Below are 24,334 nucleotides of genomic sequence, written 5' to 3'. Positions count from 1 at the left end.
TCACATTAGTAGGTCTTAAGATGACAATGGCAGGTACTGCTTACTTAGTATTACCTGTAAAGATACTATTGCATATGACAGGAGCAAACCTTGCTATGATCGGGCCTCTTTTTTAGCTTGATTTGCTTACCTCATTTACTTCTTTCAGGCCAGCATCCCTTTTTCTGTTGTTGGATCAAACCAGCTCATTGAGGCCAAAGGTAAAAAAGTCCGTGGTCGCCTTTACCCCTGGGGTGTGGTGGAGGTGGAGAATCCTGAGCACAACGATTTCTTGAAGCTGAGAACTATGTTAATGTAAGTTGAGCTGTTCTTCTAATGTATTATGTTTTTTTTTTGTTTTTTTAGAACATTTACTAGGATGCAGGCATTAAAACTCTAATTTGTTAGTGTCACTCCTTACATGTAAGTTAAAGGGACAGTCTAGTCCAGAATTGTTATTGTTTAAAAATATATATAATAACTTAATTACCCATTCCACAGTTTTGCATAACCAGCAGGGTTATATCGAGGGTTATGTCAATATACTTTTTATCTCTCTGATTGTCTTGCATCTAAGCCTCTGCAGACTGCTCCCTTATTTCGGTTCTTTTGACAGACTTGCATTTTAGCCAATCACAGCTGACTCCTAGGTAAATCCATGGGAGGGAGCACAATGTTATCTATATGGAACACATGAACTAGTGCTGTCTAGCTGTGAAAAACTGTCCAAATGCATTCAGATAAGATTAGCATATGAGCCTACCTAGTTTTTTTTTATTATCGATTATTTGTAGAGCGCCAACAGATTCTGCAACGTTATAAACAAATGCGTAGTACAACAAAACATTTATAGGGATCAAATGTGTAGAGGGTCCTGCCAAGAGTCACACTGTTGTAGTCAGCTCTTAAGAAGGTGATCTACAAACAGCTGGACTCTTAGGCTTACATGCTAAGGGGTTCAGGGGATAGCAATGGCAGAGAGGAAATGGTATAAAGAAAGGTTAGTGTAGGTTGTATGCATCCCTGAACAGTAGAGTCTTTAGGGAGCGCTTGAAGCTTTCAAAACTAGGGGTAGGTTTAGCTTTCAACAAAAATTAACAAGGGAATAAATACAATTCGATGATAAAAGTAAATTGGAAAGTTGTTTCAAATTGCATGCCCTATCTGATTCATGAAAGTATATTTTTGACTAGACTGTCCCTTTAATTCAGAACCACTAAATATAGTATAATTGACAAACACACAATAAAAAGAGAATTTAATAACACATGAATTGAATGTAAAATGAGTAAGTAGAATATTTTCTGGCAGATTCCAAATAACATTTTTGATAATGGAATTATTTTTGAAAGTTTGTTTAAAGGCACAGTCTACTCCAAATTAAACTTTCATGAATCAGGTAGGGCATGCAATTTTAAACAACTTTCCAATTTACTTTTATCATCAAATTTGCTTTGCTATCTTGGTGGTATTTGTTGAAAGCTAAACCTAGTAGACTTATATGCTAATTTCTAAGCCCTTGAAGGCTGCCTCTTATCGCGGTGTATTTTGACAATTTTTTACAGCTAGACAGCACTAGTTCATCTAACAGTGTGCTCACTCCCGTGGAGTTATTTATGAGTCAGCACAGATTAGCTTTGACTTTACTGCTCCTTTTAGTAAAAATAAATATCTTAATTCAATTAAACATAAAACGGAACAGATTGTGTAAAAAAAAAAAAAAAACAACCACCAACAAATAACTTTTTAAAATGAGCATTGAAATGTCTTATTGTAGCCTCTGCCCTTAGGGAGATTAGAGAGGAGACTTCTTTTGAACTTAAAGGGGACAGTAAAGTCATAATTATACATTTTAAGATTTAAACAGAGCATACAATTTTAAACAACTTTCTAATTTATGTCTATTTAATTTGCTTCATTCTCTTGTTATCATTTGCTGAAAGGTTCATCTAGGTAAGCTCAGGAGCAGCAAAGAAAGCTAGGTTCTAGCTGCTGATTGGTGGCTGCATATATATACCAATTGTCATTGGCTTACCTATGTGTTCAGTTAGTAACCAGTAGTGCATTGCTGCTCGTTCAACAAATGATACCAAGAGAATGAAGAAAATTTTGATAATAGAAGAAAACTAGAAACTTGTTTAAATTTGTATGTTCTACCTAAATCCTGAAATAATTATTTTGGGTTTCATGTCCCTTTAAGTTGCATTCTGCCTCTTCTAAGCATGTACAAAAAAGACTTACTATCTATATTGCATTATCTGAATAGTAAACTAGCTCAAGTTACTTTAGAAGATTTATAACATTAAGCTAGATAAACCTTTCTGTAGAGACCCCTTTTGTAGGACTGTGACAGCAAGTAATGGACGCTGCATAAATTAAATATAAATAAAAGGTAAAATTATTTTAAAATGAAGAAGAATAATGCATATTGCAATGATTTCTATAGTATATACGCACTGTTTTTTTGTTGTTGTGTTTTTTTTTCAATGAAACAGATATTGGTATGTTTAACACCCCCCCCCCCACCGCATAAGACAAACATGGTAGGGTTAAACTTGTGAAGCCGGCTATGTGCACTTTGTCTTCTTTGAATTGGAAAATGCTTAAATTACATGAAAATGATGGGGGATAATTAATAATGAAAGTATATTGCAAAGTCATTTTACTATGCATAACAAACTATTTAGATTACAATCTCAAGGTGTTTTCTGCCTCTATAATTTGCATTGTTGTGTTCAGGTATTCTCTGTCTATTTTTCCTGGTATCTAGATTTTTTTACTTTGTTTGCCAGATGCATATGTGGGGAGTTATTTCCCAGTGCTGTAGGCCGTTCTGTTGCCTGGATATAGTACTAACACTCTGTACTGAAAGACCTAAGCAACAGAGCTCAAAAAGAGACCCACAAAATGGTGAGGTTTGTGAATTGTACACAAAGGCTGCCTTAGTTGCAGTATTTTCAGATCCAAACAATCCTCTGAAACAAGCTTTTCCTGTTCTTTCATAAGAGAAATATGGGGATCTGGCCCATTGTTTCAGACTCTTCCAATCAGTAAGTAATGATGTCCTGTTTGACTGACTGATTCCTTATATTAGCTGCAATCATTAAAAGCAGGTTTAAAGGGCCACTGACATACTTTACTTACAGAAAATAATAAGTAGGAATATGAAAAAAAAAATAAAAAAAAAATTTATATATATATATATATATATATATATATATATATATATATATATATATATATATACTGTGTGTGTATATATATATATATATATATATATATATATATATATATATATATATATATATATATATATACACACACACACTCACACACACTCACACACACACACACACACACACACATATATATATATATATATATATATATATATATATATATATATATATATATATATATACATATATATATATATATATATATATATATATATACACACACATATATATATATACACACACATATATATATATACACACACATATATATATATATACACACACATACACAGGTGGCCCTCGTTTTACAACGGTTCAATTTACATAGTTTCAGAATAACAACCTTTTTTCCCCAGTCATGTGACTGCTATTGAAAAGCATTGAGAAGCAGTGCATTTATTAAAATAGCCAGCAGGTGGAGCTGTCTGCTTGTGTTGCAGAAAAGCCAAGCAAGCTGAAATTAATCAGTTTAACCAGACCTGAGCTATTGAGCAGATTTCAAAGGAACAAGATCTTCCTGTCTATAACTCAGTTATAGATTGGAATGCATAGAAAGAACGGTTTGCAGAAAAATGCAAGTGAAGTCTGTGTTGTGTGATTATTTTATTAGGTTTATTATGCTGTCTAGCATTTAAAGTCTGCATTTCAAAGCTTTTAAAATAATATATTAGGTGTAACTTATGACAATTTTGAGAGGGGCCTGGAACCTATCACCATCATTTCCCATTGACTTACATTATAAACTGGGTTTCAATTTACAACGGTTTCGATTTACAACCATTCCTTCTGGAAACTAACCCCGGGGTAAACTGAGGGCTACCTGTGTGTGTATGTATATATGTATATATGTATGTATGTATGTATATATATATATATATATATATATATATATATATATATATATATATTATATTATATTCCTACTAAGCATCTATTTTTAGTTTGTATATGTTTCTTGTTGCTTCAAGCTACTTTCTTGATCTTGCTACGCTTTTGTTGCACATGACTGTTAGATGAATACCAGGCATTGTGTAATAACTGTGTTAAAAATTTTTTCTTGGAAATAAATTGTGGAAAAGCATACTAGAAGGGACATAAGACTAGTTTATCCTGGTGTATTATCTTTTTTCATTTTTTTCAAAAAGTTATTTAACTAGTTTGTCTCCAGAGGGCAAGCGCATTGATTTTTGCATCACATTGTATTTGCAACAAGCTAAGCCACTATGGCATGCACCTCGCTGCAGTGTTGGATTTGTTGTTTTCTCTGCATTTCACTTCCGTTGAACTAGGAAGAGCTGTGTAAGCCTGTGAGCGGCATGATTTGTAAGAATAGCCTTCAAAAACAAACGGTTAAAGGGACAGTCTACTAAAAAAAAAAAAAAATTGTTTAAAATATAGATAAACCTTTTATTACCCATTCCCCAGTTTTGCACAGCCAACATGGTTATATTAATATACTTTTTAACCTCTGTTATTACCTTGTATCTAAGCCTCTCTTGACAGCCCCTTGATAACATGGCTATTTATTATCTATTGACTTACATTTTAGCCAGTTAGTGCAGTGTCATGCACAACTCCACAGGAGAGAGCACAGTATTATCTATATGGCCCACATGAATTAGCAGTCTCTTGTTGTGAAAAGCTTATAAAAAAGCATGTGATAAGAGCCTGTCTGTAGTGACTCACAAACAGGCAGAAATTTAGAGGTTTAAATGTTATAAAGTATATTATTATAACAACGTTGGTTGTGCAAAGCTGGGGAATGGGTAATAAAGGCGTTATCTATCTTTTTAAACAATAACAATGTTGACTTTTTTCTTGGAACATTTAAATTAAGATTTTTTTTTTTCTTCATAGCTTAGTGTAAATAATTTGCTCCATTGTCATTTAAAAAAAAATAGAGTTTAAAGGGACAAAATACTCATATGCTAAATCACTAGAAAATGATGCATTATAACTGTAAAAGCTGACATGAAAATATCACCTGAGTATCTCTATGTAAAAAAAGGAAGTTATTTTACCTCACAATCTCCTCAGCTCAGCAGAGTAAGTTCTGTGTAAAAAGTTATATTTCAGTTACTGCCCAGTTGCAGGTAAAAAAAATAAAAATGAAGAAATGAACAGCAGCCAATCAGCATCAACAGTGCTGAGGTCATGAACTCTCTTACTGTGATCTCATGAGATTTGACTTAACTCTCATGAGATATCATTGTAAACTTCCTTAAAGGGACATGAAACCCAAAAAATGTTTTCATGATTCAGATAGAAAATACAATTCTAAACAACTTTCCAATTTACTTCTATTATTAAATTTGCTTCCTTCTCTTGTTATCATTTGCTGAAAGGTTTATCTAGGCAAGTCCACGAGCAGCAGAGAACCTAGGTTCTAGCTGTTGATTGGTGGCTGCATATATATATTTTATTGTGATTGGCTCACCCATTTGTTCAGTTAGAAACTAGTAGTGCATTGCTGCTCCTTCAACAAATGATACCAAGAGATTGACACCGATTAGATAATAGAAGTAAATTAGAAAGTTGTTTAAAATTGTATTCTCTATCTGAATCATGAAAGAAAAAAATTGGGTTTCATGTACCTTTAAGCTGAATAGGGAAATAAGATGAGTGCACGTAAGCTCACTCCTTCTGATGTCCCGGGACAGACATACTAATTTGCTGCTTAGAAGTCCTTCACAATGTGATGTGGCTACTGAGGAATTTTTTAGGTAAAATATCTTTCTTTTTTACATAGATATGTTCAGGTGATATTTTCCTGTCAGCTTTTTACAGCTATGCTGCATTACTTTCAAGTGTTTAGACATTTGGGTATTATGGCCCTTTAATAACGATGTATTTAGTAGTCAGTAAAAGTTAAGACACAGGACAAGATGCAGTAAAAGCTTGTTTGCACTGAGTCTGCCCTTAGAGATATCTGGGTCTGTGATTTTCCTTGCAAAATGCAAAATATTCTGTTGAAGCCCCGTAGGTCAGTTACAGTCAGTGTTCTCCCCAGGACCTTATTTAATGGGCACCCCACCCAACTTATTTGACTGACTACCTGGTTAGTCTAAAATTAGCTAATGTTATATGTTTCAGTGTTTTTCACACAAATTATAATTAAGCCAATTTTATATTTTATTGGATATCTTAAGTAACATCTATAAATAACAGAAAATTGTATAATATTGCAAAGTATTACACTGCCCAACCCAGCTACTTTATAATACCACCCAGCTGGCAAAGTTTTCTGTGGATAACCCTGTTGTTCTGTTTCTTTTGCATTGTGTATATTGCATTGCATATAGGAATATAATTTTTACAAACTTGAATTTTTTTATTGCAGGCTAGAAAAATGAGTTGTATTCAATGTTGTTGGGCAGGCAAAAAAAGGCACTCCTTGGGTGCATTTGAAGTTTTTTTTTCCGGCAGGGAATGGCAGTGTCACTGGTCAATTTTTCAGAATAATCTTACTCTCTCTCTTTGACAGTCTCTGATGCGGTCTCGACATGATTGCTAGGTAATGGTCTAAGCCAGGTGTTTATTTTAATTCTTCTGCAAAGTTTGAAAAGTTATATCCTTTTCCTACTGCTAATCTAAAGTTATGGGATACAGTTCCCAAGGTGGATGGGACCATTTCCACTTCATTTGGAAGACAGTACTTCTTTTAAGGACCTTTTAGAAAGAAAGTTGGAATCCTTTCATAGAAGGGCCTTTTTTACATGCTGGTTATATTCTCAGGCCAGCTATTTCTATTGCTGATGTGGCTGCTGCTTCTACTTACTGGTTGTCTAGACTTTTAGAGCAATTTTCTGATCACCCTTTTTGTGCAAATGTATTGTGTTTGCTTCAGAGTGCCAATTTTTTTTATTTGTGATGCTGTGTTTGATATTATGAAAATTTAATGTCAAAAGCATGTCTTTAGCCATTCTTGCTAGGAGGGTCTTGTGGCTTAAATCCTGGAATGCTGATATAGTGGCTACATCTAGATTGTCTTTCTTTTCAAGGAAATAACTTATTTTGGGTCTGATTTAGATTCTATTATTTCTACTATTACTAGAGGTAAAGGAGTTATTCTTCCTCAAGACAGTAAGTCTAAAGGAAAATCCAAAGCTTTTTAATCGTTTTAGTTCCTTTTGTCAGAATAAAGAACAGAAAGCTGACTCTGTTCAAAAACAAGGTTCCTCTGGTTCAATCTAGAGACCCAATGTTAACTGCAACAAGTCTAAACAGGGTAAGAAATCTGTCCCCTCTTTTAAACCAGCATGAAGGTGTGGTCCCTGACCCATTAGTTCTGGTAGGGGGCAGATTAAACCTTTCAAGAGGCTTCATTTCAGTCTGTCCCAGTTCCCTGGATAAGAGCTCAGGTATTGTAGTATTTCCTTACCTGGATGATATCTTGGTTCAAGAACTGTCTTTTCCTTTAGCAGAATTTCACATTAATCGGCTATTGTTGTTTCTTCAAAAACATGGTTGGAGGATCAATTTTCCAAATAGTTCTTTGGTTCCTCAGACAAAGGTTACTTTCCTCGGTTTCCAAATATACTCCGTGTCCATGCGTCTTTCTCTAACATAGCAGACATGGTTGAGATTGGAGTCAGCTTGTCTTAACCTCCATGCAGATATAGGGAGAGAAGAAATGGCGCAAAAGGCAGGACTCAAGTGAAGCGTTTAATAACAAAATAATACACACGGATATATATGCACTCACTAGAACAACAAATAAAAGCTGCAATTGGGAGGAGCGTGGGTGGTGAAGTTCTTATAGTTCTCACAGCCGGCTTGTTGTAATTGCCGTGTGATGCTGCACCAGACTTGGCTGACAGGTGAATCCGGATACCGTGTCTTTAAACAAAACTAGGTCTAAAAATTCGATTTGAGTTTTAGAATAAGATTTGGTAAATATTAGATTAAAATTATTTTGATTGACATAATTCATGAAATCCTCAATTTGGTCTACCTCTCCCTCCCAAAGGATGATAATATCTATATACCTGCCGTAGTGTAGTATACTATTGATGAAGGGGTTATTTTCCCAAATAAATTTATTCTCAAATGCATTGACATATAAGTTAGCATACGATGGGTCAAACGTAGTCCCCATTGCTGTACCCCTAGTTTGAAGGTAAAATTTATTTTGAAATATGAAATAGTTGTGATGCAGGATGAAATTCATACTATTTCATATTTCAAAATAAATGTTACCTTCAAACTAGGGGTACAGCGATGGGGACTACGTTTGCCCCATCGTATGCTAACTTATATCTCAATGCATTTGAGAATAAATTTATTTGGGAAAATAACCCCTTCATCAATAGTATACTACACTACGGCAGGTATATAGATGATATTATCATCCTTTGGAAGGGAGAGGTAGACCAAATTGAGGATTTCATGAATTATATCAATCAAAATAATTTTAATCTAATATTTACCAAATCTTATTCTAAAACTCAAATTGAATTTTTAGATCTAGTTTTGTTTAAACTACACTACAGGTAAAATTGCAGTGAAAAACTATCGTAAGACAACTGACCGTAATAGCTTTATACAAGCAAAAAGCGCGCATAAGAAATGCTGGATCAACAATGTCCCATATAGTCAATTCTTACGTCTTAGGAGAAATTGTACATATCCAACAGACTTTGAATTAGAAGCACAAGTTTTAGAAGATAAGTTTTTAGAAAAGGGATATAGCCGAGAAATTATACAGCAAGCAAAGGTAAGGGCACTAGATAAAGATAGAATGTCTATCATCTCTAAAAATACCAATACTGATGTAAATATTGAAATTTTGGGGACTAAAATACACAATACATTATTGAAATCACGAGAGTGCAAAATAAACCAGCCTAGATTAATTACCACCTATAATGAAGGTAGTACGAAAATGGAACATATTTTTAAGAAACACTGGCCTCTTCTCAAGTCAGATCCAATTCTTGGACCACATTTGGAAAATAAACCCACTTTTACCTATAAAAAGGGAAAAAGTTTAAAAAATATATTGTCCCTAGCAAACTTAAACCTATAAAAAACAAAAATTCAAACAATGTAGAATCAAAACCAGTGGAAGGCAACTGGCTGAAAGAATGGAAGGGAACCATGAAATGCAATAAAACAAGGTGTAACATGTGCAAACACATAAATAAAGCGCCCACATTTTCAAATAGTGAATTAACTAACACATACAGCATAGCTTTTAGAAGCAACTGTGACTCCACGTATGTTGTCTATTTGTTGGAATGTGGGTGCGGCCTATTATATGTAGGCCGCACGAAACGGAAAATAAGAAGGAGAACCAACGAACACATTTACAATATAAAAGAAAAATTACTTAAACATAGTGTACCCAGGCACTTTGCAGAGTGCCATGAAAGTAATCCAAGTTCATTAAAAATACAAGTCATTGATTGGGTACCCCCTTCCAACCCTAATAGGTTGCTTGAACTAAGAAGGCTTGAAACAAAATGGATTTATAAATTAAAAACACTCCAACCATTAGGTATGAAAATAGACATAGACGTGGCAGCTTTTATGTGAAATATGTTTTTTAAATAATATGTCCATCCATTGCACTGTATATATCAGTTTTAACTTAATATTATTAAAATGAATCTTTTAGCTATTTATAAACGAAAAACTTTTTATTAAGGTATTTTGTATTAACCAAATTTTTAAATCTAGTTTTTAACTCCAAACAATTCTTTTCATATTATTATAAAATTCTGCTGAGAATTTATTGGGGTTATACAAATAATTAAATGTGAAACATAAATTTTAAGAATACAATCAATTATAATTTTTAATTTTTTTTAAAAAATTTTTCCCTATATAGATTATAAACTATTTAATACACCATTTTAGAGATCTTGTTGTTACCAGTATTCATATACACAATGTATCCAGCTAATCAAGCCATATACATTAAAAATATGTAAACTGGCTTTTCATATATAACGCAATATATCTCGTATCAGAGCAGGTATATATTGTTTTTAACCAACTGACTGCTCATTAGGTATCCAGAGACATTATGTTTAGTTATATGGCTAGTATAAACATATATTCATATACACTTTCGCAACAAGTATCATATTAGGTTGAAAGAAATAAAATGGCTCATTTGAATTGCTATTGCTGGACAAAATGTGCAACGATTGCATACTGTTAATTTATCTAAAATTGTCCAAATATCGGAAAATTTTTATTTTTTTTAACACAATTAAGGACCGAAATTTTCATTAATAACTACCAACTTGTATGAAAGGCACTTTTATTTGTATTTACATTGCACTTTTTTGTATTTGAATGTAGTTATCTGTATTTATTATTGTTAACCAGTATGTTTTAACCTGAATGAACACTACTGGAGCTCTTGTACACACCCCTGAGCTCTGATTGGACAAAATCAATTTAAACAGAAAGAGCGCTTGTATCACCACATTCGTTCTAACCCCTCTTGAAGAAGCCCGGCCACTGACCGGGGGAAACGCGTCAGGGAATAGACTGACAAGTGGGTCGTAAGCGTGAAGGGTCCTGGTATCCTGCACTCACATCAGCCACGGATCTAACTGACACGGTATCCGGATTCACCTGTCAGCCAAGTCTGGTGCAGCATCACACGGCAATTACAACAAGCCGGCTGTGAGAACTATAAGAACTTCACCACCCACGCTCCTCCCAATTGCAGCTTTTATTTGTTGTTCTAGTAAGTGCATATATATCAGTGTGTATTATTTTGTTATTAAACGCTTCACTTGAGTCCTGCCTTTTGCGCCATTTCTTCTCTCCCTATATCTGCATGATTCTCCATACGAAGCCCTGGTTAGGAAAGACCGGGCTGGATTAAAGGCAGCAAAGTATTGGGCATTGAGACTCCACCTGAATTTGAAGGGATTGCACATTTCAAGTACTTTGAACATACAGCGGATTTACATTGGACTCATACATACTCTCTATGTTTGGACTATCTCAGAAGGTATTGTGTGTTCTTTATTGCTAATTAGGCTGGCAACATAACTAATCTGTGAATCAGAGTGTCAGTTTGTATTAAGACCATATGAATAAGGTTCAAATACACTTTTTTATACTCAGTATATTTATCCTATAAATACCGTTAACAATAAAAAAAATTATATACATTCCACATTTACTCAGTGTATAGTGCATTTTATCTTTATTGATTGTCTTAACCTCCAGTCTATTTCGTTCCCTTCAGTGGCTCTGTGTGTGGAAGTACTAAGTCTCATGATTGCAGCTTCAGATTTCAAGAGACCTCTTTAGCATTGTATGCTGCGTCAATGGTACAGGGATTATAGTCAGCTGTTTTTAAAAGATATATTATTAGATCCCATTACAAGTCAGTCTCTAACTTGGTGGCTGGATCATTAGTTTATTATTCAGGGGGCTTCTTTTGCTAGTTCTACCTGGTTTATGATCACTATAGATGCAAGTCTTTGAGGTTGGGGAGCTTTTTCGGGGTCTCTGACAGCACAAGGGGGTTTGGGATCCTCAGGAGGTGAGGTTACCAAGCAATGTTCTAGAACTCCATGCAATTTTTAGGGCCCTTTTAAGCTTGTCTTCTGTTGAAAAGGGGAGTCTTATCTCCGTTTCGAGACAATGTTACAGCAGTAGCTTATGTCAGCTATCAGGGGGGAACTCGCAATTCCCTGGCAATGATGGCAGTGTCTCAGATTCTCTCCCGGGTAGAAGCCAATTCATGCCTAGTCTCTGCGATTCACATCCCAGGAGTGAACAATTGGGAGGCAGCCTTTCTCAGTTGTCAGTCTCTACATCCAGGGGAGTAGTCTCTTCATCAGGATGTGTTAAATCAGATTGTGGATCTTTGGCGTCTCCCAGATTTTTTTTCAGCACATCCCCTTTTTTTTTTTTTTTTTCCCTTGCTACCTTTTTTTTTTTCTTACCTCACTTGCTTGGCTATACGTTAGACTGAGGTATATTGGAGGGGTTTTATAGAGCTCTTGGTGTAGAGAAGAGTAATTCCCATTAGTAATGGATTGTGGACTCTCACCACCATGAAGGAAATTAATTTATCAGGTAAGCATAAATTATGGGGGTTTTTTTTGTAATGCTTGAAGGGCATGTTACTGTCTACCTGTAGGTGTCTGCCCTATGAGCTTCTCTCTCACAGATCAGTTAGTTATGTTGAGCCAGGCTTTTCTTGTTCATTTCATGCAAAAAAATGTTTTAATAGTGCTCTTTTAAATGCATTATAGAAATTACAATAATTCATTCCCTAATTAAAATTCAATAGCTCCAGAGCGGGTTCTTCATTAGCATGTTCTGTCTCACTTTGGGATCTTGACAGGACACAGGCCGAACACACCCAGGTACCTTTTGAAAGATGCTAATTTCTTCCTATTTAGTTTTAAGTTTATCTTCATCTTGTAATCCGCAATTCATGGTGGCAACTAGAAGCTAAATATAAAATGTTTATCACCTCAATCTAATCATTTTGCTGTATTTTAAGAATACTGTACAACAGGTTGACCGTAGTAGTTAATCATTCAATTTAATTTCAATTGTTTTCTTTTTCGTAAAAATACATACTGATAGTCGAGACTAATTAAGGAGAGTTTTTTTTGTTTTGTTTTGTTTTTTAACAAAACTTCAGCATCTACAATATAGTAGAACTTCTGTTTTTTTTCTTCACAGTACACACATGCAAGACCTGCAGGAAGTAACCCAGGACCTGCATTATGAAAACTTCCGTTCGGAGCGCCTCAAGAGAGGTGGTGCCAGGTATAGCCTTTTTTTTTTTTTAATTCTTATTGAACAAGATGGCTGATTTTATTTTTATTTTTTAAATTTCTTTTACAAGATACGATGAGTCCACGGATTTCATCCTTACTTGTGGAATATCGTCTCCTGGTCAGCAGGAGGAGGCAAAGAGCACCACAGCAGAGCTGTATATATAGCTCCTCCCTTCCCTCCCACCCCAGTCATTCTCTTTGCCTGTGTTAGTGATAGGAAGAGGTAAAGTGAGGTGTTAGTTTAGATTCTTCAATCAAGAGTTTATTATTTTTAAAATGGTGCCAAAGTGTACTATTTTACTACAGGGTGTAGCCGTATTCCTTGTCAGCCTCTAGAGTAGAGCTGCAGGTGGCTTTAGAGCAGTGGGAACTGGTGGGGTTTTAGCCTCACTGCGCCTCCCATACTTGTGCTGCCCTTCTGGAATATGGTCTTAGCATATAGTAACTAAGGCCCTTCTGTTTCCACAGGACTGCTGGAGGGAGAAGACCTCTTGACACTGTGGGACGTTTTCATGCTGTTATTCAGCATTGAGGCAAGTGCAGTCTTTCTTTTTCTGGGGGTAAAAGATCTCAGACATGACTGTACGCTTTTATTCTGCTGGACAGATCATGGACTCTCACAGGGCTCCTTGTCCACAGAGTGTGGGTTCTCTTAGGGTTAAGTAGCACCCACTCTGATATTTGTTTTCCCTAAAGCTGCGTGTTACTTTAGATGACACGTTTATAGGGCTTATGTTAAGTGCTTTATATGACTTAAGGGGGTTTCTTTGGCTGACACTGGGGATGTTATGTGTCTCTTATTATTACAGGAACCATCCAGTTTACATCTAAGGCTATCTTCTGTGTGTTCCTATTACGGAGCAGTCACGACCGCATGGGCTTTATTATATTCTGGCCCGGTCTGACAATATGGCCGTATCTCTGCTTACTATGGTCTTTGATCATGCCCACGATGGGCGTGACTTCCTTGGCGCGCTGGGGCTGTTGTTTTGTCGCGCGGCTTTCACTTCTGGAAGTCCCGGTTGCTATTACGTGGTGCTAGAGAAACGCTGCAACCGCATGGGTTAGAAGCAAGTGGTTTGCAGTATCGTAGTGCTGATCTGGACCTGATTTTGGTTGCGGATTGACGGTTGGTCGATCGAGGGGGCAGGTAGGCGCCTCAGCAGAGCTGCTGAGGCGAGGTGCCAGTTTCTTTTTCGTGGGTGCCTGAAGTTTTCAATATTATTGTATTTTGATAGTTAACAGGCATTTTCCCTATTTTTCTGGTGTCAGTGAGTTTCCGGTGTATCTGGGTAGTTTTTTTTCTTTTTCAGTTTAAAGAATTAAAAAAAAAAAAAAAAAGAAGACTTATTTTTAGAGACAAGTTGTTGCTTCTGTTTTTCTGTCAAATAATGGATTCAGATGTAATTCAAACTGTCCCATGTGCTATGTGTTTGAATGCCCCTGTGGAACCTCCTATTCCTTTTTGCCCTTCATGTGTTCAGAGGGCTTTACATTATAAAGACCAATTTTTTTTTATGATGCCTCATTGCCTAGAGCGGATGCTTCTCAAGAGTCTACAGATGAGATGCAGAGTATGCCGCAGCTTTCTCCCCAAGCGTCACAGCCTTTAACTCCCGCTCAAGTGGTGCCGGGCATTTTGCCAGTTTCTGCCGCTTTTACTTTAAAAGACATTGCTGCAGTGATGTCTTCTACTCTTTCTGATGCGTTATCTAATTTTCCAAATATATCGCACGGCAAGCGTTCTAGAGGAGACAATTGTGTGGTCAATTCCGACCTCTGATTCTCTGATGGCGATTAAGAATGTCCCCGCCCACAGTGAACGGGAGGGCACGGAGGTCCTGTCTGAAGGTGACATCTCTGATTTTGGGAGCGCCTTGCCTATGACTGACTCTGAAGTATCTTTCAGGTTTAAGCTTGAACACCTTCGCCTATTACAAAGAGAGGTGTTGGTTACTCTGGATGATTGTGACTCAATAGTGGTCCCTCCAGAAAAATTGAGTAAGTTGGACAAATATTTGGAAGTTCCTTCTTACTCAGATGTTTTTCCAGTTCCTAAGAGAACTTCGGAGAGCCTTGTTAAAGAATGAGAGAGGCCTGGTATTCCATTCTCCCCTTCTCCTATTTTTAAGAAAATGTACCCTATAGCTGACACTATTAGGGATTCTTAGCAGACGGTTCCCAAAATTGAGGGAGCCATATCTACCCTGGCCAAACGGAGTACTATCCCTATTGAGGATAGTTGTGCTTTTAAGGACCCCATGGATAAGAAGTTGGAGGGTCTCCTTAAAAAGATGTATGTTCACCAGGGATTCCTTTTGCAACCGGCGGCTTGTATTGTTACAGTTACCACCGCGGCCGCTTATTGGTTTGATGCCCTGGAAGAGTCTCTCAAGGTGGAGACTCCTCTGTAAGAGATACAGGATCGGATTAAAGCTCTTAAGTTAGCTAATTTGTTTATTACGGATGCTTCTTTGCAGATCACTAAATTGGCGGCTAAGAGTTCAGGCTTTGCCATTTTACCCCGGAGGGCTTTATGATTGAAGTCTTGGTCCGCGGATGTGTCATCAAAGTCTAAGCTTTTTGGCTATTCCTTACAAGGGGAAGACCCTGTTCGGGCCTGACTTGAAGGAAATTATTTCTGACATCACGGGAGGCAAGGGTCATCTCCTCCCTCAGGATAAAAAGTCCAAACAGAGAGGGCGACAGAGTAATTTTTGTTCCTTTTGAAATTTCAAAGGAGTTCCCTCTTCCGCTAAACAGGAGATCATCACAAGTTTCTCAGTTTTGCCTTTCTGGACAAACATTTTCAGTTCGTGGCTCTTCCTTCCGGTCTGGCCACAGCGCCCAGAATCTTCACGAAGGTTCTGGGGTCTCTGCTAGCTGTTCTCAGGCCACGGGGCATTGCAGTGGTGCCTTATCTGGACGATATTCTGATCCAGGCGTCTTATCGGCTAACAAAGTCTCATACCGACATTGTAATGTCCTTTCTAAGGACTCACGGGTGGAAAGTGAATCTAGAAAAGAGTTCGTTAGTTCCACAGAACAGGGTTCCTTTCTTGGGAACTCTAATCGACTATCTATCCATGAAGATCTTTTTGACGGACGTCAGAAAGTTAAAGATTCTGAATACATGCCGAGGCCTTCAGTCCAATCTTCAGCCGTCAGTCGCTCAGCGCATGGAGGTAATTGGATTGATGGTTGCGGCAATGGACATCATTCCGTTTGCTCGTTTTCATCTCAGACCTCTACAACTGAGCATGCTAAGACAGTGGAATGGAGATTATGCAAATTTGTCTCCTCAAATAGATCTAGATCAGTAGACAAGGGACTCTCTTCTATGGTGGTTGTCGCCGGATCATCTGTCCCAGGGGACATACTTCCGCAGACCTTCATGGGTGATGGTGACAAGGGACGCCAGTCTGATAGGATGGGGAGCAGTCTGGAACTCCCTGAGGGCTCAGGGTGTATGGACTCGATCGGAGTCTCTACTTCCCATCAATATCCTGGAGTTGAGAGCAATATTCAATGCGCTTCAGGCTTGGCATCGGCCAAATTCATCAGATTCCAGTCGGACAACATCACGACTGTAGCTTACATCAATCATCAGGGAGGAACAAGGAGTTCCTTAGCGATGACAGAAGTAACCAAGATAATTCAGTGGGCGGAGGCTCACTCTTGTTATCTGTCGGCGATCGACATCCCAGGTGTGGAAAACTGGGAAGCGGATTTTCTGAGCAGACAGACTTTTCATCTGGGGGAATGGGAACTCCATCCGGAGATATTTGCCAACCTGATTCTCAAGTGGGGCAGACCGGAGTTGGATCTTATGGCATCTCGTCAGAATGCCAAACTTCCGAGATACGGATCCAGGTCCAGGGATCCCCAGGCCGAACTGATAGATGCCTTGGCAGTGCCTTGGTCGTTCAGCCTAGCTTATGTGTTCTCTCCATTTGCTCTCCTTCCTCGGGTGATTGCTCGAATCAAACAGGAGATGGCTTTGGTGATCCTCATCGCTCCTGCGTGGCCTCGCAGGACTTGGTATGCCGATCTGGTGGACATGTCATCTCAGCCACCATGGAAGCTTCCATTGAGGAAAGACCTTCTCATTCAGGGACCCTTCCATCATCCGAATCTAGTTTCTCTGCAGCTAACTGCTTGGAGATTGAACGCTTGATTTTATCTAAGCAAGGATTTTCTGATTCGGTCATTGATACCTTGATTCAGGCACGTAAGCCTTTTACTAGAAAGATTAACCATAAGATATGGCGTAAATATCTTTATTGGTGCGAATCCAAGGGCTACTCTTGGAGTAGAGTTCGGATTCCCAGGATTTTGTCTTTTCTCCTAGAAGTATTGGAGAAAGGATTGTCAGCAAGTTCCTCAAGGGGACATATTTCTGCTGTGTCTATTTTGCTACACAATCGTCTGGCAGATGTTCCGGATGTTCAGTCCTTTTGTCAGGCTCTGACTAGAATCAGGCCTGTGTTTAGACCAATTGCTCCTCCTTGGAGTTTGAATTTAGTTCTTAATGTTCTTCAAGGGGTTCTGTTTGAACCTATGCATTCCATAGATATTAAGTTGTTATCTTGGAAGGTTTTATTTTTGGTTGCTATTTCTTCTGCTCACAGAGTTTCTGAGCTTTCGGCATTACAATGTGATTCTCCTTATCTTATTTTTCATGCGGATAAGGTGGTGTTACATACCAACCCTGGTTTTCTTCCTAAGGTTGTTTCTAATAAAAATATTAATCAGGAAATTGTTGTTCCTTCCCTGTGTCCTAATCCTTCTTCTAAGAAGGAGCGTCTTTTGCATAATTTGGACGTGGTCCGTGCCTTGAAGTTTTACTTACAGGCGACTAAGGATTTTCGTCAATCGTCTTCCTTGTTTGTTGTTTTTTCGGGGAAACGTAGGGGTCAGAAAGCTACGGCTACCTCTTTCCTTTTGGCTGAGGAGTGTCATCCGTTTTGCATATGAGACTGCTGGACAGCATCCTCCTGAAAGAATTACGGCTCATTCCACTAGGGTTTTGGCTTCCTCATGGGCATTCAAAAATGATGCTTCTGTTGAACAGATTTGCAAAGCTGCAACTTGGTCGTCTCTTCACACTTTTTCCAAATTTTACAAATTTGATACTTTTGCCTCGTCTGAGGCTGTTTTTGGGTTCCCTGAGGGGACAGATTTCGGCCCTGTCGGTTTTATTGCACAATAGACTGGCTGAGTTTCCAGACGTGCAGTCCTTTGTTAAGGCTCTGATTAGGATCAGACCTGTGTTTAGATCTGGGGCTCCTCCTTGGAGCCTAAATCTTGTTCTTCGAGTTTTGCAACAGGTTCCATTTGAGCCTCTGCATTCCGTTGACATTAAATTATCTTGGAAGGTTCTCTTTTTCTTCTTAAACGGCGAGAGTCCACAGCTGTATTCATTACTTTTGGGAATTCAGAACCTGGCCACCAGGAGGAGGCAGAGATACCCTAGCCAAAGGTTTAAATACCTCCCCCACTTCCCTCATCCCCCAGTCATTCTTTGCCTTTCGTCACAAGAGGTGGACAGAGAAGTGTTGGAAGATTAAAGATAGTCTCTTATGGAGGGTAGTACTCTTCGGAATGGGACTGCAGTTTTAAGTAGTTATGTCAGCCTATCAGTGAGAGCTTGGATGAAAGTTAGTCAGGAGATGCAAGGAGAGTCTTTCTGCGAAACCATCCCGACTCATATTAACAGCTCATCAGTGTTGACTAGTTTTGCTGACTGCTTTGTTCGCTCAAGTCCGTGTCAGAAGCGAGGCTACTATATGTCACGCTTGAAGGGCCATGTTCCTGTTCCACGGCGTAGATTCAGGTAAGATCGTTTCATTTTACTTAAGATGTGTGAAGTGTAAAGTAAACTAAGAAGTCAGGGTCTCAGTGGGACTCCTTTATCTTATGGAATCGATGGTTAAAATCTCCTGTGGGGGGTTATTAAACGGGGGACTTTAATCATGTTTGTTTTGTGATTCTGTCTGCTAATGTGTAGTGATATTTGGGCTTGTGGCTATATCGGAACATAACATCCTTTTTTTGTCAGGCTACGCAGCCCTTGCGGCTTTGGCGCGTTTTTAGTTGGCCTGCACGGTGTACCTTTTTGACCGGGCGTGGTCATGTTTCTAGTCACTATTTCCGTATTCCTGACCGCGTGGCGAAGGAGAGAGTCTGTTTCGCTAATTGTCTGGGTCATAGTAGGTGGTGAGTGCCCCAGACCTCCCTGGTTTCTGTTCCTTAAGGTTCTATACCATCCACGTGGTGCTGGGATATCTGGTTGGGTGGTGAGTTCTTTTTTTTTTCTCAGATAAGAGGTTTATTATGCTTGGGTTTCTCCTTCAGCATGTTATATTCCCTGTGAATGGGGATTGCCAGGGAAAGGGACTCCATGAGAGTTTAATTTTTTATTTTAAGACTCTGCCCTTGACGGCGTTTGACGTCAGGCTGGTTCTCTCTGCTTTTTTTTTGGGGTGGGGCATCAAGGGTTTTTTTCAGTCCTCTTGGTCCTGTTCCTGTTTTTTGGACCTGGATGGATCCTGCTAAGAAGCACTCCGAAGGTCTTTGACCTCGGAGCTAGTTCTCTCCATTTCCATTTGGGCTGGAGTTTTAGACGTCTCCTTAACTTGGAATACCAGGTTGTTGTGTTTTTTTTTTGTTTGTTTTTTTTTATCCCTCATATGGTATTGCTTTTATTGATCTACTCTTTTTGAGATTCTTGACCTCGGTACCTCTTCCATAAGGAGCGAAGTGTCTTAGACTTCCTTCTTTCCCTTGTCGGGGGATGGTTGGTTATCGGTTTTAGAGGTTCGGGCACTTTTATCCGCCTTTCTTCCTCATACTGCTTCTCGTCTGTTCCCATGTTTTTAGGGACTATAGAGAATGCGTTGATCTCTGTGGTGGTCCTGGAGCTACCCTTTATTACATCATATGAGATATGTTGGTTTTGTGATATCGATGTTCGTCATCCTGTTGTCCCTTGGTCCTGGGGGGTTACCGGGAAGTTGACCCAGATGGATTGTTTCAGATTTTTGCAGCCTCTGTTGCAGAGGTGTGCTTTTTATTGGCAGCTGCTTAGCTGTCGGTCTAGATTTTTGGAAAAGTTTCTTTTCTGTCTCTGGGATGCTTAGTGAACGACCAGTGCCCTAGGGCCTTTGGATGGGCTGTGCTGGCATCTTCTAGGGTTCTCCGTATGAGGTATTCCTATGATTCCTCAGGGGTTCCTAGTCTGTAACAAGCTCCGTTTTCCAGGTGTTTGGTCTTGGCTAGGATATCTGGCCGGACCGCCTAGTTGGATCCCGAGTGATTCAGTCCTTAAGGTTGAGTCATCCACTTGCTCCATCGGGCAGATTTTTGAGAAGGGCTTGGCGGCTTGTTAGCTGCCTAGCAAGCGGGAGATTGATCTCTTATTCAGCCGTTCCACTTTATAGGTGGGCTCGCTGGCTGTCTGTTTGGCTCCTGTCCAGCTGTTACAGCCAGAGGGTGCCCTTTTAGTCGGTTCTGTTTTTGTTGTCTGTTCAATGACATATGCTCCGTACCTGTGGGTGAGCAGGTGTCTTCATTTCCCTCCCTTTAGGGGGAGCGGGATATGCCATGGTGTCTGTCTAATGCTCGGAGGGGGGTCCCTCGACCTTGTGGTACAGTCATGTTGAGGCAGATTCTGGTATTGTGTTAACACTGTTGTGTCAGTGTGTAGTCTCCCTTTGTCTGGGAGTTCACCTTCCTTTTGAGTAAGGAATCTGTGTCTGGGTTCTGGAACACAAGATCGTACTATGTTCTGTTCCGGCTTGGTGGTTTAGCATGCCAAGCTTGTTACATATGGTCAGGGTTTGCCTACCCTTTGTTACCGTTTAGTCCTCTTTTGAGTTCTGAGTAATACAGGGATTTATTTCCTTATCTTTGGACATGCCAGGCGTTTTTGCTGCTTGGCCTTTGTCTCGAGGAAGTAGCCCATGTAACCTAATGGTGGGGTTTTGGGGCTTTGCAACTTGAGTTGTTGGTTCGAATCCAGCTGTGGGCTGGTTTTACATTTTTCGGCCTGAGGCCTATGTTCGGTTGAGTTTTGACCGTGTTCTTCTCCAGATCTTGTGATCTTTCTAGAGGTGAAGATTGGAGGAGTTTTTACTCAGCATGGTTTTTTTCTGCTTCCCTATTTTTGTAATGGAGTAAGTTCCTGCACTTCCGGAGAGTTCCCTCTGTGGGAGTCTCCTGGTGCAGTTTCTAACTTGATAGGCTAGTGTTCGTGACTGATGACTAGTCTTGTGTGGCAGAGTGGGAGCCAGGAGCTCCATCTGGAGCCAGATAAGTGCTTATACTGCTAATTGTTGGCAGTTCTGGGGAATATCTGCTTTTTCCGCGATACCTCTTTTATGAGTGCAGACTGCACTCTGTGTGAGTTATGGGTTCTGCTCCATCTTCAGGGTTGTCTTTGAATCTAATCTTGGTCCTTTGGACTTTCTCCAGATTGGGGTGGGTTGTTTTTTTCCCCCTATCTTAATTCTGGTAGGTTGTTGGAGTTTATCTCTTCTTTTTTTTCATTGTCTTACTGCAACCTGCGGTTGCACTCTATTTTGCTGGTGTTCCTTTTTTACCCTAGTTGCTGAGATTTTAGATCTCTTGTTGAATATTTATTTTTCCTTTTTCCCTTCTGGGAATATGTGGAATCGGTACGGTCTTGGAGCCGGCAGGACTTGTCTCTTTGGGGGCTTTGTGCTCGGTGGAATCTAGTACCTTTTGAGCGATCTCTATCTGGACTTTGCGGGATTTAACTGTTGGGCAGTTACTTAGTCCCTTCAGTCCTTTTTGTTCTGCTCGGTACAGCAGTTGTTGGTTGGGTAATTTCAGGCTGTGGTGCTCTTCGAATGGGCCGCCTTTCCTACCCGCCCTTTTTTGCATTCAGTGTCCTCTATAGCTTGGGTATTGTTTTCCCAAAAGTAATGAATGCAGCTGTGGGGACTCCCTGTTTAAGAAGAAAAACTTAAATTATGCTTACCTGATCATTTTCTTTTCTTCTGACGGAGAGAGTCCACAGCTCCCCTCCCACATTCTTTTATGGTGGGTGGCCGTGTTTTTTGCTTATTCTTCTGGCACCATTTATCCCCTGATATTTCTCCTACTGTTCCTTGTTCCCTTGGCAGAATGACTGGGGGATGAGGGAAGTGGGGGAGGTATTTAAGCCTTTGGCTGTGGTGTCTTTGCCTCCTCCTGGTGGCCAGGTTCTGAATTCCCAAAAGTAATGAATGCAGTTCTATCTTCAGGCTACTAAGGAGTTTAGACAATCTTCCTCTTTGTTTGTTGTCTATTCTGGGAAGCGTAAGGGGCGGGGAAGGTTACTTCGACTTCCCTATCTTTTTGGTTAAGGAGTGTCATCCACTTAGCTTACGAGACAGCGGGATATCGTCCTCCTGAGAGGATAACGGCTCATTCCACTAGAGCAGTGGCTTCCTCTTGGGCCTTTACGAACAAGGCCTCTATGGATTAGATTTGTAAGGCTGCTACCTGGTCCTCCTTACATACTTTTTCAAAATTTTGCAGGCTGTGGTGCCCTCAGAATAGTCTGCATCTTCCTTTTTGTTCCCTCCCGTTATTCATTGTGTCCTCTGGAGCTTGCGTATAGCTTTCCCAACAGTAAGGAATGAAGCCATGCACTCTCCCTATCTTAGGAGGGAAAACATAATTCATGCTTACCAGATAAATTCTTTTCCTTCCTGACAGGGAGAGTCACGGCCCCCGCGCATTTTTTTCTTGTCTATGGGCGGTCCCCTATTATTTATTTTATTCTTCTGGCACCATTTATACCTTTTATGTTTCTCCTACTTTTCCTTGTTCCCTCGGCAGAATGACTGGGGTAATGAGGAAGTAGGAGGGATATTTAAGCCTTTTCTCTGGGGTGTCTTTGTCCCCTCCTGGTGACCAGGTGTTGTATATCCCGACAGTAAGGAATGAAAAAAGTTGTGCTTCATGTTCTGTTACCTGTGTGGTAGATTCTGGACCTTGCCATTTTCTGATTTCCTTGTTCCTGGTCACAATGCCTTACTGACCTTTCTATATCAATGGTGCTTTACTGGCCATTACCCGCATGCTGTGTCCTGCTGGCCATTCTTAGCCTACCGTGCCCGGCTGACAATTATCCGCATATTGGATGCACTTACAGTTTTCAGTGGTAAATTACAGGAATTGTGGGCAAAATAAGTAATGAAAGTACATTTGCAAAGATTTTGTATTTTTTTTACTATGCATAACTTAACATATTTTTTTTCTTTTGGAATTCAAATTTGAGTTTAAAGACCTTTTTTATTTGAGCGACTTTTATTTAACATTATTAATAAACAAAGTGATTAAAACAACTTACTTTTCCTTGTCCCTTATGCCACTTTGCGCTGCCCTGAAAGCGTGATCCCAGCTGTATTGACTTAAAATTTGCTGGGAGAGCACAGTATGGTCGTAATTTAGTCACATACATTGATAGACCATTAAAAAGTGTTTGAGGTGGCCACCATGCCTTCTGTATATTCAAGAGATGAATGGGGTGTTTTAACTGGTAAGTGGTTTTGTTTTCTCTTTTTATTATATGGACTTTTAGCTCCCTTTAGGTAACAAACAAAACTGTCCTCTAACATCTGAGAACACCAGACCTTAAACTGTATCTGTACACAATAAGAGCTGTGTATGACTAGGCCCATCCTCTATGAACAATGTCAGTGACTGTGTAACAGCAGCAGAACAGATCCACTTCCACTTTGTCTACTGCTGGGAAACAGGGATAACTTACTTTCACTAATTGCTATACATTTTAGTGGGATGTTGCACAAATGTCTTTAAAGGGACAGTATACACCAATTTTCATATAAATGCATGTAATAGACACTACTATAAAGAAGCATATGCACAGATACTGATCTAAAATAAAGTATAAAAACTTTTAAAGCTCTGAGTTTAGCACTGTTGACAAGGTTAGGCTGGGACACCCAGTGAAAGGGTCTGGGAGAGCTGAAAGAGCATACACTCCCCCCTCCCTGCATATGAAAAGACAGATTACACAAACATGAGCATCAGGAATCAGTAGACTTCAGTCTTCATCTTATACTTTTGGGCTTGGTTAGGAGTCTGAAAATCATCACAATGTTATTAAAAAAAATAAGCAAAACTAATACATTGTTACAAAAACACTACCAAATGGGAAATATAAATGAATCATCTACAAAACATTTATGCAAAGAAAAATATAGTGTACAATGTCCCTTTAAGTACTCAAGAAACTTCAAAACATATTAAATAAACCTGTATAACGATGGATACGTTTAACTGATGCAGCTTGTCACATATTTAATCAAC

At 39.1% G+C, this 24,334-nt stretch overlaps 1 protein-coding gene across 2 annotated transcripts in view; it reads left to right on the top strand.

The window, feature by feature from the left end:
• SEPTIN2 (septin 2) overlaps positions 1-24,334 on the top strand; it is a 126,269-nt gene that overhangs the window by 53,198 nt on the left and 48,737 nt on the right. For both annotated transcript variants that reach the window (XM_053709898.1, XM_053709897.1), the window contains exons 9-10: positions 149-294; positions 12,891-12,977. In XM_053709898.1, the coding sequence (XP_053565873.1) occupies positions 149-294; positions 12,891-12,977 (233 nt within the window). The remainder of the gene's footprint in view (positions 1-148; positions 295-12,890; positions 12,978-24,334) is intronic.

Source organism: Bombina bombina, chromosome 4, assembly GCF_027579735.1.
Source record: "Bombina bombina isolate aBomBom1 chromosome 4, aBomBom1.pri, whole genome shotgun sequence".
NCBI lineage: Eukaryota > Metazoa > Chordata > Amphibia > Anura > Bombinatoridae > Bombina > Bombina bombina.
The sequence above is the reverse complement of the archived record's forward strand: the minus strand, read 5'-3'. Positions and strand labels throughout refer to the sequence as shown.